This window comes from Taudactylus pleione, unplaced genomic scaffold (assembly GCF_031769625.1).
Source record: "Taudactylus pleione unplaced genomic scaffold, aTauple2 ptg000389l, whole genome shotgun sequence".
NCBI lineage: Eukaryota > Metazoa > Chordata > Amphibia > Anura > Myobatrachidae > Taudactylus > Taudactylus pleione.
In genome coordinates this window covers 2070100-2086881 of record NW_028284790.1, presented here as the reverse complement: position 1 = coordinate 2086881, position 16782 = coordinate 2070100, and the positions used below count along the sequence as shown (strand labels likewise).

The 16782-nt window shown below is 44.4% G+C and overlaps 1 protein-coding gene across 7 annotated transcripts in view; it reads right to left on the bottom strand.

Annotated features, from left to right (window-relative positions):
• Window positions 1-16782, bottom strand: part of INPP4B (inositol polyphosphate-4-phosphatase type II B) — an 813539-nt gene that overhangs the window by 436878 nt on the left and 359879 nt on the right. For all 7 annotated transcript variants that reach the window (XR_015869683.1, XR_015869684.1, XM_088445787.1 and 4 more), the window contains one exon: window positions 7779-7817. Coding sequence is in view for 5 of the 7 variants with exons in the window: in XM_088445787.1 (XP_088301913.1) it covers window positions 7779-7817 (39 nt within the window). In the remaining 2 variants the exon portion in view is untranslated. The remainder of the gene's footprint in view (window positions 1-7778; window positions 7818-16782) is intronic.

The window sequence follows — 16782 nt, the reverse complement described above, 5'->3', positions numbered from 1 at the left end:
GGTTATTGAGGTTAATAATAGCATAGGAGCAGAAAAACCCACAAATTCTGTGATTTTAGCTGTTTTTATGCTTTTTTTTTTCAGATCCAAAACACAAAACCCAGAACCCAAAACACGGAAGGGTGGTTTTGGCAAAACCAATCCAGATCCAAAACACGAAGAAAGATCCAGATCCAAAACCAAAACACGAAAAGTGGCCGGTGCACCCCCCTACTGTACATGTGTTAAAATTACATTAGTCTGCAATGCTAATAAGAATGCATTGTAGACGGCTGAAATGGGGTTAACAGATTTATTTTAAAGAAAAGTCTGTGTGTACTGTCACAATAATTGGATGTGCATATAAGATGGTGTCTTGGTGATGAAGTTGACACTAAAAGAAATTAGATGACACGAGGGAAGGAAGTGTGAAAGTGAGGGTAATGGGATAAAAACACTGGAAAAGAAAATTCAAAATATGAAAGAAAACAAAAAATTATTAAAAAATAATAAAAATTCCAAAATTTAATATGAGAATAAAAAATTCAAGAGTACACAGCTCATCTACTGACAGCCCCTGCAGTAGTAGAGAGTGGCCAGCCTAATGCGGGTCCTGGAACTCTGCTAATACCAGCTGTGTCAGTCCGGTTGGTAATCCGGCTGTCACAGCTGTGCAGCGGTCTCCAGGGAGCACAGTGCCCGGGTATTATTTTTTACAATTTATTTGTTTTAACTTTTTTTTTTTTCCCCAGTGTTTTTATCCCCCCATTACCCTGATTTTCACACTTCCTTCTATCATGTCACCTGATTTCTTTAAGTGTCTACTTCATCACCAAGACACCATCTTATTTGCACATCCAATTATTGTTACAGTACACACAGACATTTCTTTATAATAATTCTGTTAACCCATTTCAGGCGTGGAACGCGAGGTGCAGGGCCGGCTCCAGGAGGGAATCAGATGCCCCTTTACCCTAAAAGGGTCCGGAAAGGGGGCATGACCTAATTACCATAGGCCACCCCCCTAAATGATGCTATTTGGGGGCATGCCCGTATGGAACGCCTATCATTTAACGTCAGGCTGGGGGCGAGCCCAGCACTCTGTCAGTAGCTGTGCTGCCCCCAGTCCTCTCCCTGCACTGAATGGATGCCGCACGCTGGTGCCCAACCTCACGACCACCAGTGGGACACTTTGACTGTGACAGGGTAAAGGCAGCATAGAGCACTCCTATTACAATAAAATCAGAACTTTGGAAGTGCACTATTTGTGAATGAAAGATATCTGATATCTGAACACAGATTCATTTCATTAGATGTGTGCAACAGAGGGGGGATTACTCTCTGTAGCATTCATATTATTATTTGTAGACACATAATATTCTGCCTTAACCTCTAAAAGGTAATCACCTATATAAAATCCAAGAATTTTCCTGAATGTTGGCACATTGTTACCATTCATTTGAAGAATATTATAGCACAGTGGATATCACACCACAACGTGGACATCCTCTGCAATGCATATTACCTTTATTTGACATTGTAATAGAAACTTCTGAATATAATATAATATTATTAGAGACAGTTATGCTGGCCATACACATGCACGATTTCAGGCCGATTGCCCGATTTTCGATGAGTCATAAGATGGATCTTGTGAAAATCGTGTATTATTTTAGTAAGATCAGATCCGATGCGCGCTCCCACAGCTCCTATAATCGGATCTTATGATCAGATGTGCAGCACATATGTTCCATCGTATCATGTGTAGATCGTGCCGTTTATTTTGTTCATGCGATCCATCGTGCAGCAATTCAAGTCATTTCAATGACTGTATCCCTAGGAGCCTGTGAGACACAGGATCGATCTTACGACAGATCCTGTGCTAAGAAACACAACAAACATGCTGCTGGGACTGCCAGGGAGCTCCGGGGAATCGAAGGGAAATCATATGATGAATCGGATCTTATGATGGTCGTGTAGGTGTATGGCCAGCATTACAGCGGCATTCCTGCACACAGCAGTTTTTAATCACTATTTCTATCTTTATTCACATTCTCTATAAGCTTAGTATTATTTTGCAGTCTTATATTTATGATATTTTAATATATGTAATAAAAGTTAAATTAAATTTAATTCTGTCCTTGTGCACCACAGAACACATCTTTTTCTTTCCAATTTCTCTGCACCAAGTGAACAGATCATATGGGAAAAGTAGTATACAGGCAGGCCAATGATAGCACATACTGGATCACAATCCAATTACCAGATTTTTAGTTACTTCAGATGAACATTAGCACAATGATAAGAACTGGTTATCATTTGAGGTCCACTCTACATACATTTTGAGGGTGTGAACAGTTTAAGAAGCCAAAGATCTTACAATCCCTAAAATGCGTGACTGAAAATAGGGCGTGGTTTACAAAAAGGGGCGGAGTCTATGAGAAACGGGGCGGAGCCTCACAGCTTCCCCAGTTTTCGGCACTTTGGGGGCGCAGCCCCCAGGCAGTCCGTACACATGAGAACAGATGTCGTGTGCATGCGCACGGCATCTGTTCTCCTCCTGCACACCAGCTGCTCTGCTATGCAGAGCAACGGTTTGTGTTCTCCCCAACTCCTCCCCACTGCGGCCCGCGAGTGGGACAGCAGGATAGTCCCAGAAAAACTGGACTGCCCAGCTGGATGCGGGACAGTTGGAAGGTATGCAATTGATGGTTAACAACCCCTGGTCTGCTGATTTTAAATCCAGATTAATTAAGTAGTAATAAAACATGCCAAATGAGTACTCTGCAGAAAGTTCTTTTTGCTTTAGAACAGGGATGGGGAACCTCCGGCTCGCACGATTATTTTATCAGGCCCACTCGCTCCTACCTGCAGCTGCACGCTGCACACATGAAGGACCTGGTCCTGTGTAAAAGCAATCCGGATAGGATAGCATCAGCATCTTCTGCTGCCGTCTGCCCTGGAGAAGCTGAGAGAAGGGGGTGGGGGCAGAACCCGGCTGCCTGATGACTCCTCGGATATTTAAGCCAGTGATCTGAGGAGTCTGAAGTGAGCTGAGCTGTCTGCTTCAGTCTCCTCTGATCACTGGCTGAGAGTGCCGATGAGTCATTAGGAAGCTCCGCCCCCACCCCTGTCAGTGCACTGTTCAGCTTCTCCAGGGACCCTGGTAGCCAGTGTCAGGCATGCAGAAGCAAAAGAATGAAGATGGCCCTGGATGAGCACAGTGTGGGTGACATGTGGGAAGGGGGAGCACAGTGTGGGTGAGTTGAGGGAAGAGGGAGCACAGTGTGGGTGACATGTGGGAGTAGGGTGCACAGTGTAGGTGACATGTGGAAAGTGGGTGCACAGTGTTGGTGACATACAGTATATATATATATATATATATATATATATTTTTTTTTTTAAGTTGATCAGTTTGTATGGCCCGTGAATGATTTTATAAATATCCAAACGGCAGAGGAAATTCCCCTTCCCTGCTGTGGAAAAACACACCCCTCCCTCCTGGTTAGTATAATGGGCCATACACACGGTACGATAATGTGTCAGATTTCAACCATAACGATCCTATTGTTATCGTTAAAATCTGACAGTTTCTGGGCCCTACTAATGATCATACAATGGACGATGCGCGTCCACGTATGGTAGTTGACGACGAACTAACGTCATCTGTGCAAGCAGGCAGACCTGGTCAATATCGACCAGGTTAGCCTGTTTACTATAGGGACCCGCAATCGTTGATTGCGGGTCGTTATAGTATTGGGGGGTCTGCTGCATGTGCTGGATGCTCGCTCCAGCACATGCAGAACGATCAGACAACGATCCTCTGATCGTTATCTGATCATTGCTGCCGTACAGTGTGTACGCAGCATAACCCAGTGTTACCATATCTAGGACTAACACATTTCATACTCACTACAGCTTCCTCTGGTTAAAAGTCAGTTAACCAAGGATCAACACCCTTAAGAACATGAAAGAATGAATGAATGAATGAATGAATTAATGCAGCAAGCAGTACAGGTGCTTTATTACCAGTGATAGAACAGCATTGTACCTATGAGTTCTTTAAACTCTGTCCATTAGATTAAATAAATGGTAGAAAACACATACCGCATTCCAGCAGCTGAATAAATGAAGACTGACAGACAGTAATGGGACAGTTCTATTACATGACAATTTGCATTCACACTGATGTGCACATAATCTACTTTGAAATGATGTCATGTCTGACAGAAGTGAAACACATTTCTTGTTCAAATTACCATAAAATAATATGCATCTAAATGTTAGCAAAGCAAATTAACATTCTTCCAAGATCACTATTTCATTGAACCATTAACCAATTCAGCTCCACAATTTCAGATTATGTAAGTTACACAGGGGTCTAGTTGTATAGCTGACAAAAAAATACTTTTCTGTAAAATGTTCCCATGAGAAAGGATTTTTCTTAGCTTCTTTTAATTTAAAAAAGGTTTACATCAGAGAAATCAGATAATCTATATTGTACTGCATACTGCTACCCCTATTGACCTCTTTGGGGACAGTGGCCCTGATTCAGAGCCGGACGCTCTGACAGAGCGCTCGCTCTAAATCAGGGCCGTCCTTCTGACTTTTAGAGCGTCCTCCTGGCTGCTCACATAGCTGTGGGTGACCACTCACAGCTATAGCGAGCGGCCAAAAAGATGGTCGCGATGGTCGCGACCATTGGGCTTGCAACGAGACCCTTGTGGTTGGGTCTCATCTGCCGCATGCCCTGGAGTGCTTTCGGCTCTATCAGAGCCGAGAGCACTCCCACTGACATCACTTGTGATGTCAGTGGGGCCGGCCACAAATAGTAGGCGTTCCCATGGGAAAGCCTCCTTCTGGGCAGCTACGCCCCCGGCACGCCCACCAAAGGGGGCGTGCTGTCACTCACCATCAACAGCACGCCCCCTTTGTAGCGAGACCCGGGGCGATGGCTTACCCATCGCTATCCGGGTCTCGCACATGCGCACGACGGAGCCGCCTCCGTTGTGCGCATACATACTGGCCCAACATCGACCCGCTTGCGAGCGCTCAGCGTTCGTGAGCGGGTCTGAATTAGGCACAGTATCCTGAGTCTTATTAACAGTCTCAGTATGGCAATAGGTGACGGAACCGAGGGGGGTTGCATTGGGCCCACTCCCCTCAAAATAAACATTTGAGAGGCGTCAGTCTATGTACAAGTAGCAGGGTTACTACGGGGCCAGGCACGGAGATAATCCCCTGTCCAGCTGCTATATACCTCCGCACTCCCCACAGCCCTTCTCCTCCATCCTCGGGTCTAAAACCAAATAAATAATAAATGAGTGCCTTATTGGTGTAATTTTATACTAATACAATATTACCTGCATAATATATAAATAAATATATATATATATATATATATTTTGTGTGTGTGTGGATCACAATGCAGCGGGAGCCGCTTCCTCCTGCACGGCAGCCACGCTATCATTGTCGGAACAGTGAGAACTCAGCAGCGGTCTGAGTCATGAGAACCTGGTAAGTGACACACTGTGGAGACTGCACACTGGCCCGAGATGGAATAGCTAATGGAGGCAGTATTAATCATCAACTTCCAGTACACACTGACATGGGGCTTTTATTATTTACAATATAAGGGACTGTATAGTGATATATGAGGGGAGGGTGACGGGTGTAGTAGGTATTAAATTCTGACAGCGGCAGCCCAGTAAGGGTGAAAATCCCGATCGTCAAAAGATAAGTATCGCTAACCTAATTCTACCCCCTAACCCTAACTCTCCCTTAGGGGTGACTAACCCTAACCTACCTCCCAAGTGCCTAACCCTAAACCCCCCCAATTGCCTAAACCTAACCCCCCCTTCCCCGTAGCCTAAACCTAAGTCTCCCGGGGGGGGGTGCCTAACCCTAACCTCCCCCCGGGGGTGCCTAACCCTAACCCTCCCTTCCCCTAGCCTAAATCTAACCCTCCCCCCCGTGCAGCTGTCCGCGCCCGGCTTACCTTCGTTCGTTATGACGCCTGTCATTAGTACCACGCTGGGATTATAGAGCCGGGAAGTCGGCGGTCGGTATTTAGATCGGCCGCTTGCTGACTACATCGCAGTGTGACAGCTCCCAGCACACACTGATATGTGGTATTATTATATAGAAGAGAGGGGTGATAACACAGCTCTCAGCACCAACTATAAGTGGTATTATTATATAGAGGAGAGGGGACTGTCCAATGATATATGACACTTCCTGCACCACTGCAACAGCAGTGAGACACCAGCCCACACAGCAACTGGACAGCAGTGACTCTTACCCACAACCCCCAGGACCTGCATTCCGCAGTATGCAACCCTGATCTACAGTTATTGCTGGTGCCCCACTCCTGAGTAGAAATAGCTATGCCCATAGGTAAAGCTAGACATGCCATTTGGGCGGTGCATGGCAGCCCTTCCTTGATGGCACTACTACAACAACCGACTATAATCTCCCTGAAACTAATTTTCAAAAGTAGGCAAGTATACATTAGGCAAATGTGCGGCCGCCCTTCACTGCCAGAGTTAGGCCATGTGACAGGATTATATTTACAATATGAGCCAACTAGAGCAAAAAGAACAAATAAATTTCCCTTTTTTGCCAGTCTTTACCCAGCATCTATTTTGTGCAGCTAGCGATGCAGGGGGATATGGGATAGACAACTATTAATCTAGTGCCAAATTATTTGTCATGCATATGGCATTTGCAAATGTACAGTATATACAGTACATCCTTGCCATATGATAGACGAGTGTTTACCAAACTCATTCCTCACAGAATCACAAGTGATCACCTGTGGATCTTTTAAAATTTGTCAGCCAGTAATGAATACACCTGTGCACCAACTTGGAAACCATGCACTGTTAGTGCTCCCTGAGGAATAGACTGTTGGCTTTCCTATTAAATTCTTTAGGTCAATGAAATTAGGAATAGCAACAGTGATCCCTGTGGCTATAACAGGGCATTACATAACACCCTGCAAATGAGTGTCCAGAAGACTAAAGTTAACAAAATGATAATTTTTTTCTTATTATTAAATAAATTGTACTGAAACATTCAATTATATTTCATACTAGCCGGGATACCTGGTGTTGCCTGTACATCTGCAGTCTTCATTTTTTATATTGCAGACCATGTCATATGAAAATGTGCTTGGAGGAAATCAGTAACTGTCAGTGCAGGTGCAGTGTGACAGTTGAACCTCCAACTCACTGCTCTCCCGTTGGAGCTCTGCCTGCCCCCACTGGTACACATCAGCCTGTGCCTTTAGATCAGTGCAGTTTTAGGCACTGGAAGACATCCTGAGCAAACTTGCTTAAACCAAAATATCAATCAGAGACTCCATGGCCCTGACAAACTTCAAACAGAAAAAAACATAATCCTGGTCAAACTACACCACCATGCCAAATATAGTGGAGCTAGGTACAAAACTCTTGCTGTGCATAAAGGACAGGCAGCCACACACACTTTCTCGCTTTTTATACAGATATATTAGTTCTGAGGTTCCCAAACTCTGACATTACAGTCCAGGTTTTAAGGAGATCCATGCTTGAGCCATGTGACTTAATTAGTACTTCAGTCAATTTGATTTAACCATCTGGGCTCCTTAAAACCTGGACTGAAATACCTCTGTATTAGTCAATTTAATTTAAAGGTAAATAATGAAAACACAATAAAATATATAGTGAATATACTATTTGTGCAGTATTGAGGATTATAAGGACTTTCTGAAGAAAAAGAAAATATATAGATATGGGATGAAAGGACAAAATGCTTACCCCAGAGTTTGTCCTCGGCTCACTGGTTTCTGGGAGAACCTTTGGGAAAAAGAAAACAATAAGATAAATGTTTGCGAAGACCATACAAAACACACAGTTCCATAAACTTCTGCAACTTTTATTATTGTTGTTTAGCTTACTATTAGATTATTGATTTTGTCCTTCAACTAGCTGCCTCAGTTCATTCCCCAGAAGAATTAGAGCCGCATGAAATAAATGATCAGAAACTGTTCTAATTGGTACCCAATGTGTTATTCTGGTCCTTTCTGTGCTAAAATCAGCAGTGCTCCCACAACATGCTCCTCTGTCTTTTCCATTCTACAGCGGGAGAAGCAAAAATCAATAGCACTGTAAAATGGATGAAAATGAATAGTTCATTAGGACTGAATTACCCAGCTTCCCCCAGCAGCTTGAGTGAGACACAAAGGTGCATCCCAGCACAGCTCCTGTCCATATTATCAAAATAAACGCTTGCATAAAGACCTAAGTTGAGGGTATATTCTCCTTTGTGATCTATTTGCCGCTGCTTATTAAAGATTAAATTCACTTTCACTTGTATATGACTTTATAATGGATATGCTTTTATTTTATGCAGATGTTCAGTTTGTGCATTTTCCCTATTTAGTGTTGCTTTTTCACAACTCTAATCCTCAGTGGGACCACTTTGTTATTTAGACTTTTGTTTTGTTTTCTTTACGCTTTTACTAATGTAGAACATTATGTTCAATCTGCATACTCCAGCTTAGCTGCTCGTGTTTACTGATGCCAGAGAAAGATAAACTAAGACATTCACACATTTAAAATGTAAATTTATGACTGTGAAATGATCTCTGATTACTCTTTAATGCCCAAACGCAATCATTCTCAAGTTCTACCCACATGGTCTTTCCAACATGCATGGCAAACATAATATGATCATTATGCTGTGCAAACAATAATAGTAGTCCCATTCACAGGGGCTGATTCAGCGTGTGCTGCTGATCACAGATTCCCAATAGTCGGAAATCTGTGTGTGCACAGGACCCATTCTGCACATGTGCCTAACAGGTCCTGCATGATCAGATGCAGAGCGGCAGTGTCAGTTATTGACAGTCTGCTGCCATTTGTGGACGGACAACGTTGGCCTAAGTTTCACAAAACAGAGGCGCGTCTCCGCCATTGGGGAGGAGAGAAGAGGCTAGGACCTCCGTCGGCTAACGGAGATTTTCTAGCCTCTTTCCCTCATCTGCGATGGCCAGCCTCCGTGACCCCATGGTCGCTCAGCCTGCCAAGGATCATGCAGATGATGTGATGCTGCCTCCATGGATGTAGCTCGGATCATTAAGGCCTGACATCTCCTGCTGCATTAACATAATAGCAGGTATGGAATTGCAAAGCTGCTTGTGTTCGGCTTTGCAATTTTGTCCTGTGCTGAATCAGGCCCACATACTGTAATAAATAATAGTACATACTACGTAGTAATAATAGTACCACCACATTCCTTTTTCAGAAGGTTAAGCTGGCCATACATTGGATTTTCATTCCAACCAACCAACTACTGTAGTTGGATGGTTGGAGGAAAGTTGGTCTGGTGTATGGCCAGCTTAAAGGTGACCAGCAAGGCTACCGCAGGTGATACCAAACAACAGCTTTTTCCAGCATTGAGGCTGGTTAAACAGAGAGAAGCCCTATCTCTGGCAAAAATACAAGTTGTTTTTTTACGATTTAGTGCTCTTCGTAGTCCTAGTGTGACCATATACACTGCTATATTGACCAAATTTTCCACTGATATTGTCAGTACTTGGCAAATGGTGTGATATACCTGTCTGCACTGTTTTTTTACACCATTAATGTAAAACTATTGAACTGCTTATAGCATCATGTTTCAAAAAAAAAAAAACACAGTAAGTGGATTGATTAGTCTGCACAGAATTCTCAAGTCCTGGCACCATTCACATGAGACCATTACATAAAAAGAACAAAAGGCTCTATTGTTCATAGAATTTTCGCTAGCGTTAGGGATTTGTCTCTCTTCACCCTATACATCAAATGGCTAAGGGGTCTATTTACTAAGCAGTGTTAGGAGACAGAGTGAAAAGTGATAAGGTACCAGCCAATCAGCTCCCAACTGCCAATCACAACCTGTGTTAGAAAAATGACAGTTTGGAGCTGATTGGCTGGCACCTTATTACTTTTCACTCTGTCTTTGCGGCGCTGGGGAGGGTGGCGCTGTGTGCCCCTCAGCCCGGCGCTCAGCCAATGGGGGGCGCGATCAGCGTGATCGCTCCCCCCTTTGGCATAGGAGACTGCTCGGGCTGCTGCTTTAGCAGCCTCGGACAGTCTCCTGGTGCAGCCCAGCACACAGCAGTGTGTGCTGGGCTGCTGTGGATGGGGAGCTGTGCCGGACCCCCTCCCCTCTCTGCACCCCTGTGTACAGGGGCGATCGGCTGATCGCCCGTACACACTTGCCGTTGTACAGATATGTCTGCAGACATATCTGTTCATTGGCTGTACTGCACAGCCAATGCGATAAGTCTGTGAACGACGTTGTTCACAGACATATCGTCTGCACACACTGCCCGACGGGGGCACGATATATTGGCCGATCAATTGATCGGCCAATATATCGGCCAGTGTGTACCCAGCATAACACTACTTAGTAAATAGACCCCTAGGTCTTGTGGGGAAGCCTAATAAATACAAAGATCGCTTCTGATATTTGTATCACCACAATACTTGTAGTGTTTGTGCAATCTCAAGATTATATTGTTCTGTCATCACCATCTGTAAGGTAACCTGTACCGCTCTGGGCCAGTATTGCCGGGTCAGCTGAGTATACATCTACTGCTTTGACAAGAATATTTGAAACATTTTGGCTAGATAATGATAAGAATCTGCTGTTTCCATAATACAGCAACATGGAGCTGGGGCTGTTGAGTGGGGGACCTGCTACGGGATGTAGTTGCCATTTTAACAATCATGATGTCCACAATGTCAGCGGGGACACTGCTAGGTCAAACACTAATAATGTGATGTTAAGCATGTTAAATATTTTACAGTGTTGGTTAAGCATGCTGAAAGTTTTAAAACCATCATGTTTGAAGCTTTATCTCCGACACTGTAAAAAGGCTTTAAATCGCCTTTTTAGCATGTTAGCGTTTAGTGTTTGACCTAACATTGTCTCTGTTGTCATTATAATTGTCCAAATGTCATACTGAGCCCCTTGCTACTCAGTGGCACTGCAGCTTTAAGAAAAATGAAAAATAAAAATAAATGAGTTGCAGTTTGCTTTAGGAGAAGATACAGATGTGTCCTCATAAACCTAGTGCTTTGTTCCAAATGGTGCGAGATTCATGGCCTGATTAAGCCGCTCTGCCACAGGTAGCGATTCCTATCATTTCATACTTTTTATGTATTTAGGATTAGTATTTTTGAGGCAAAGGAATTGGAACATATTCGCAGATTAAGCATAATGAGGCATGGCATGGGTCTCTAGTACCAAACATGGATGGGCGAATGATTTGCACACAGAAGCTACATGAAATACCAGCGTTAGTACTCAGGGTACCCATGCATTGTACTTTGGTTGCATTAGTGATGTGAATAAGACACATATTTTGTGAAAAAGTCTCTTGCAGGATGCATGGTGTGGCTACAGTAAGTCGCAAACTTCATGGCTCGCCAAACAGTGCTATCTGCTGTAAATTGAGAAAAGGTTTATGTAGACACAACTGTATCTCTGATCTCAATGAAAATTTTGCAAGAAATAAAGTTACATTAAAATCTCAAGGAATGGTTACAAATGTTTATTGTTTATTATATTACAAAATATACACTTTTGTGGCAGAAATACCCTTTGTCACATGTGAATTCATTGCATTTATTTACAAATGAAGAGGAGATTCATTTCACCACGAATACAGATACAAATAATTCACCAGTAGAACTTATTTTTTGTTTCTTTACAACTTGAGCAATGCCTTTCACATCATTTTAACTATCTTGTGCATTTGCAAATGAAAAGCATCAAAGTTCCTACGGTATTTTTTCCTATACTAAAGTATAGTTGGACAGGAAAAGTCCAATCCAGCTGCTAAAACCTGTGAAGTTATCTATGTGCATTGGCGATAAAGTCCCTAAAAACAGTTTGAAACTCAGAAGGTGATAAAAATGTTACACTTCATTAACTTTAGGGGTCTATTTACTAAGCAGTGTTAGGAGACAGAGTGAAAAGTGATAAGGTGCCAGCCTATCAGTTCCTTACTGCCATCTCACAGGTTGTGTTTGAAAAATGACAGTTTGGAGCTGATTGGCTGGTACCTTATCACTTTTCACTCTGTCTCCTAACACTGCTTAGTAAATAGATCGCTAAAAGGGGAAACAACATGCAATATATGTGAAATACAGCTGCTATCATGTAATTGTGAAGGCTCCTATTTAGTTGTATAGAGCATGCTTGGGGGCCTTGAGCACACATGGACAGCTTAGTGGGGGAGATGTACGAAGCCCAGAAACGGTATCAGCGCACGTTATGTGCGCTGATACCGCTTCTCCCCGATGTATGATCGGGGTCCGGGCGGTAAATGACAGGGGCGCTGTGCGTCCCTGTCATTATCGGCGCTGCTATCTATAAGATAGCAGTGCCGACGGCAGTGCCATGTACGAACGGTCATAACGCATGACCGTTCGGCCGGCTGTAGCTGTCGTTATCGACAGCTACAGCCTGGCGTTAGCCTATCCCCACAGCAGGGACAGCGCTGTCCCTGCTGCGGCGGCTGCCGGCTCCAGGCGGGGATCTCACGATACTTGCGAGATCCCGCGCATGCTCAGTGGAGCCGGCAGGGAGAGAGACACAGCGCATCAGCACTAGGCTGATGCGCTGCCATCTTTAGCGGGTAGCACCGGAGGGGGGAGTTAACGCTCCCCCTCTCCGGCCGATGAGATGTTTATACATCTCATCGATAGTGCTTCCTGCTTCGCCTCGGTAAAGAGGCGAAGCGGGAAGCATTAAAGTGGCACGTTAAGTGCCGCTATAATACATCTACCCCAGTATGAGCTTACAGTTAACTAAATGAAAAAATAAATAAATAAATTTACATTAATACCAGTGAAGATGGGTATTTTCAATGGTGGTAGGACTAATTTTTGCTTTGCCTATACATAAACATTTTATTTCTGTAACACTGCAATTAATCCCATCTCGCAGCTGTCTCTATATAATACCCACACTCCCCATTGCAGTAGATAACTTATCTGTTGCGCAAATCAACTCTTTCCCTCTCGGCCCTGGTTACTCTGAAGTGGAGGCGTGTGACTGTTTCTCTGGTGCCCATACTGCTTTCTTCCACACCAGCCACATAACTTGAATGTAAAGAACCTCAAGGTTCTCTCTCCATATCGCATTGGTATGAAGTGGAGGCAGGCAGTTAGTGTTTGATGTCACCACCATTGGTTTTGCCACTCCAAACTCCTATGTGGGGGACATTCCAACTATACAGTAGTGTCTCCTGCAGTGTATGCCTCCTGCACATGAAGCACTCTCTGCTCCCTCTTATTACCTAGACCACAGCTTCTCAAACTCGGTCCTCAGGACCCCAAACAGTGCATGTTTACCAGGTCTCCACACTGAGGGGGTCATTCAGACCCGCTCGCAAGCGCAGGACGCTCACAAACGGGTCGATGGTGCCCTATGCTAGCGTCCCATGCGCGAGACCCGGCTAGCGTCGGGATGGCCGTCGCTCTGGGTCTCGCACCAGAGGGGGCGTGCTGTCGATGTTGATTGACAGCACGCCCCCTTTGGTGGGCGTGCCGGGGGCGTGGCTGCCAGACGGAGGCGTTCCCTTGGGAACGCCTACCGTCTGAAGCCGGCCCCACTGACATCAGTAGTGATGTCAGAGGGAGTGATTTTGCTCTGATAGAGCCAAAATCACTCCAGGGCTTGCGGCAGCGAGACCCTACCGCAGGGTCTCCGTCGCAAGCCCGATGGTCGCGATGGTCTTGACCATCGCGACCATCATCATGGACGCTCGCTATAGCTGTGGGTGGTCACCCACAGCTATGCGAGCGTCCAAGAGGCCGCTCCATTTTCATGTAGGAGGGCCCTGATTCAGAGCGAGCGCTCTGGCCAGAGTGTCCGGCTCTGAATCAGGCGAGGAATCAAGAGAAATAATTAGCTCCACCTGTGGACCTTTTAAAATGTGTCAGTGAGTAATGAGTACACCTGTGCACCTGCTGGGTTACCTGCAAAATGTGAACTGTGTGGGGTCTTGAACACCGAGTTTGAGAACTACTGACCTAGACCAATTAGCTAGATGCAGGAGAAGGCATTGGCATGTGTAGTTTTGGTGTAGATGGTGTGTATACTATCACATAACTAACAACCCACAAAATACTGACATGCAATACAGGCACAGGCAATGCTACAGTATATTTCGACACAGTAGTACTGTTTGCTGCATTGCCAAGCAACAAATGTATCTACAAGCACACCATTATATTTTCTAGCATATTACAGACCTTCAACTTTTTTCAGGGCAATGACTGGTGACTTTTGTAGTCATTCAAATGAACTTGCAAGTATTTTACCTGACAAAGTTGTTTTGTTCCCTTTACAAGAGTATTTTTTTACTCTGAGAAATAAGGAAGGCAGCATACATATTCAGCTACATAAGGAGCCCAAAGCTTTCATCCTTTTTTCTGAAGGCTTGTACTGTAGCTAAGTGCATCCCACTCACTCCAGTGCATGAAACACACATACTGTAGGATGGTATGTAAAATATCTGCCATTAAAGATAAGCACTTTGTTTAATGTAAAATAATTGCCTTTAATCCCACAAGACATACTGTACTGTAACAATTTGTGTGTTTATTTCCCTATCTCATAGGTAAGAAGACTTGTTCTAGAATTCTGCCAAAAACCATTTGTTATACATATTATCTAATTATTAAAAAATTCATGTGTTTGCCGTCAATTAATGGTTCCTGAACAAAAGATTTAGAATGGTATATTAAAAAAATATATAAAAATGATAATTCAATAGGCTAATTAATAGGCATTCACATGCTTAGTGTGTATTGAACACTAATGTGTCCCTAAGTCTAGCATCAGATTCAGCATTATCAAGAACCTATGTCACCAGGGGTGGATTTAGAGAGGAGGGGGCCCATATGCAGCCACTGCGCCATAGTGTAATGTGTTTGCACGGGTCTCCAGGAACATGGTGCCTGCACCCTGTTCATGGTGAGTTCTGTACTGTGCATGCACAATTCTCTGGGAAAATGGCAGTCTCTCTATTTTCCTGGTGATTAGCACAATGCCGGATGTCAGTGTGCCGGACACCGGGGGGGTAGTTACCTGGTCCGGCTGCACTGGACTGTCAATCAGCGGGCGGGGAGTCACCAGCTTCCTCCGTTGACTGTGACAGGTGGCCGTGGCTCTCCTAGGAGCGCGCGCGCCGGCCTGTATAGAATTTAAAGGGGCAGGCGTGCCAAACGTGAAGTCACATTTGGAACGGGATTTGATCTCCTCTCTATAAGAGGGAGTCTCTGGCAGCACACAGGTGCCAGAGTATAGGCTCCATTAGTTACTCCAGCGTTCCTGTGCATATCCTGTTCCTGACCTTAGCTTTGTTCATGACTCCGATTTGTCTGACTTGTCATGACTGCGTTTGATATCTGGCTCTGACCTTGTCTTTCCTCTGTGACCCACATATATCTGCTCCCTGGTACCGTCTCATCTGTTTGGTTCTGATCCGGCATGTTGACTACGCTGAAAGTCTTCTCCGTTCCATCCAGAGTTCGCCAGCACCTGTATAGGGAAACCTACCCTGAGGGCCGCGACCTGTGTGTCAGACACAGCCAAGTCCATACTTTCTTGCGAGGGTCCCTGGTGAATACCGCCGGCACATTAGACTCCGCGTCTCAGGAATAAGTCACGCCAATTCCCTAAATACGGGTTGCATTCACTATCTACCCGAGAATCATGATAGCGGGACCCTGGAGAGGTAAGTACACTAAATGGATGCAGGGTGTGCAGTCTTGGCCCCCCTGGATCCAGGTGACTGTGTGCACCCATTATAGATATGCCATTGTATGCAGTTCAGGTTTGCCAGGGTACTCAGTGCTGCGACAGCTGCTAATGTGGTAAAAGGTCTCTTCTCTTAGTAGTGACTCAACATGGAAAGAAAATCTAATGGATGTCTTACGGTTATGAAGTATTTATAAGTTTATCTGCTTAAAAGCAGATACTGTAAATCAGCAACATATGTCCACATACAGTATTAAACATTAGAAAAATATTGAGGGATCTGTTAATCATTAGTGATTTTGGCGGTTGTATTGCTGCATAGCACAGCTATACAGAAGTTTTCCACCAATTTATCAATCCAGGGCTCCAAAATCCCCACTCCTAAGCAGCATTTTGTCTCCCTTATCAGTAGCCTAATGTTTCCAGCAAGGTGATCAGGCAATATGTAAGTGAGCATTGAGGCTGGACTTGGAGAGAATCCAGCGAAGCCTCACTGGCTTTTCAGATCACTCACTGATGTAACTTCATCACATGATTGTGCTACTAGCCTTCCACCACGTCATATACTGCGGATAGTCCCCAAAGGATGTACAAACTAGGGATGTGCAGGCTCGGATAGGTTCGAGTTTGCACGTGGAGTTCGGATTTTTCCCTCCAAAAAAACGGAACTCAGAACGAGGCAAAACGTCATCTTACATGGACGAACATCATCATTCCTGGTCTTTTGTCCAGGAATGATGATGTTCGTCCATGTAAGATGACGTTTTGCCTCGTTCTGAGTTCCGTTTTTTTGGAGGGAAAAATCCGAACTCCACGTGCAAACTCGAACCTATCCGAGCCTGCACATCCCTAGTACAAACCAACAAAAATAGAAGGATATCAGGAGAAATCAGTGATTTCTCTGTGGTATTACTCTTGTTAAATAGGATAATTATTCCCTTTCTCTGGCAAACAGCTTCATAATTACACCCTAAACAACTCCACCTAACCCTTTATTGT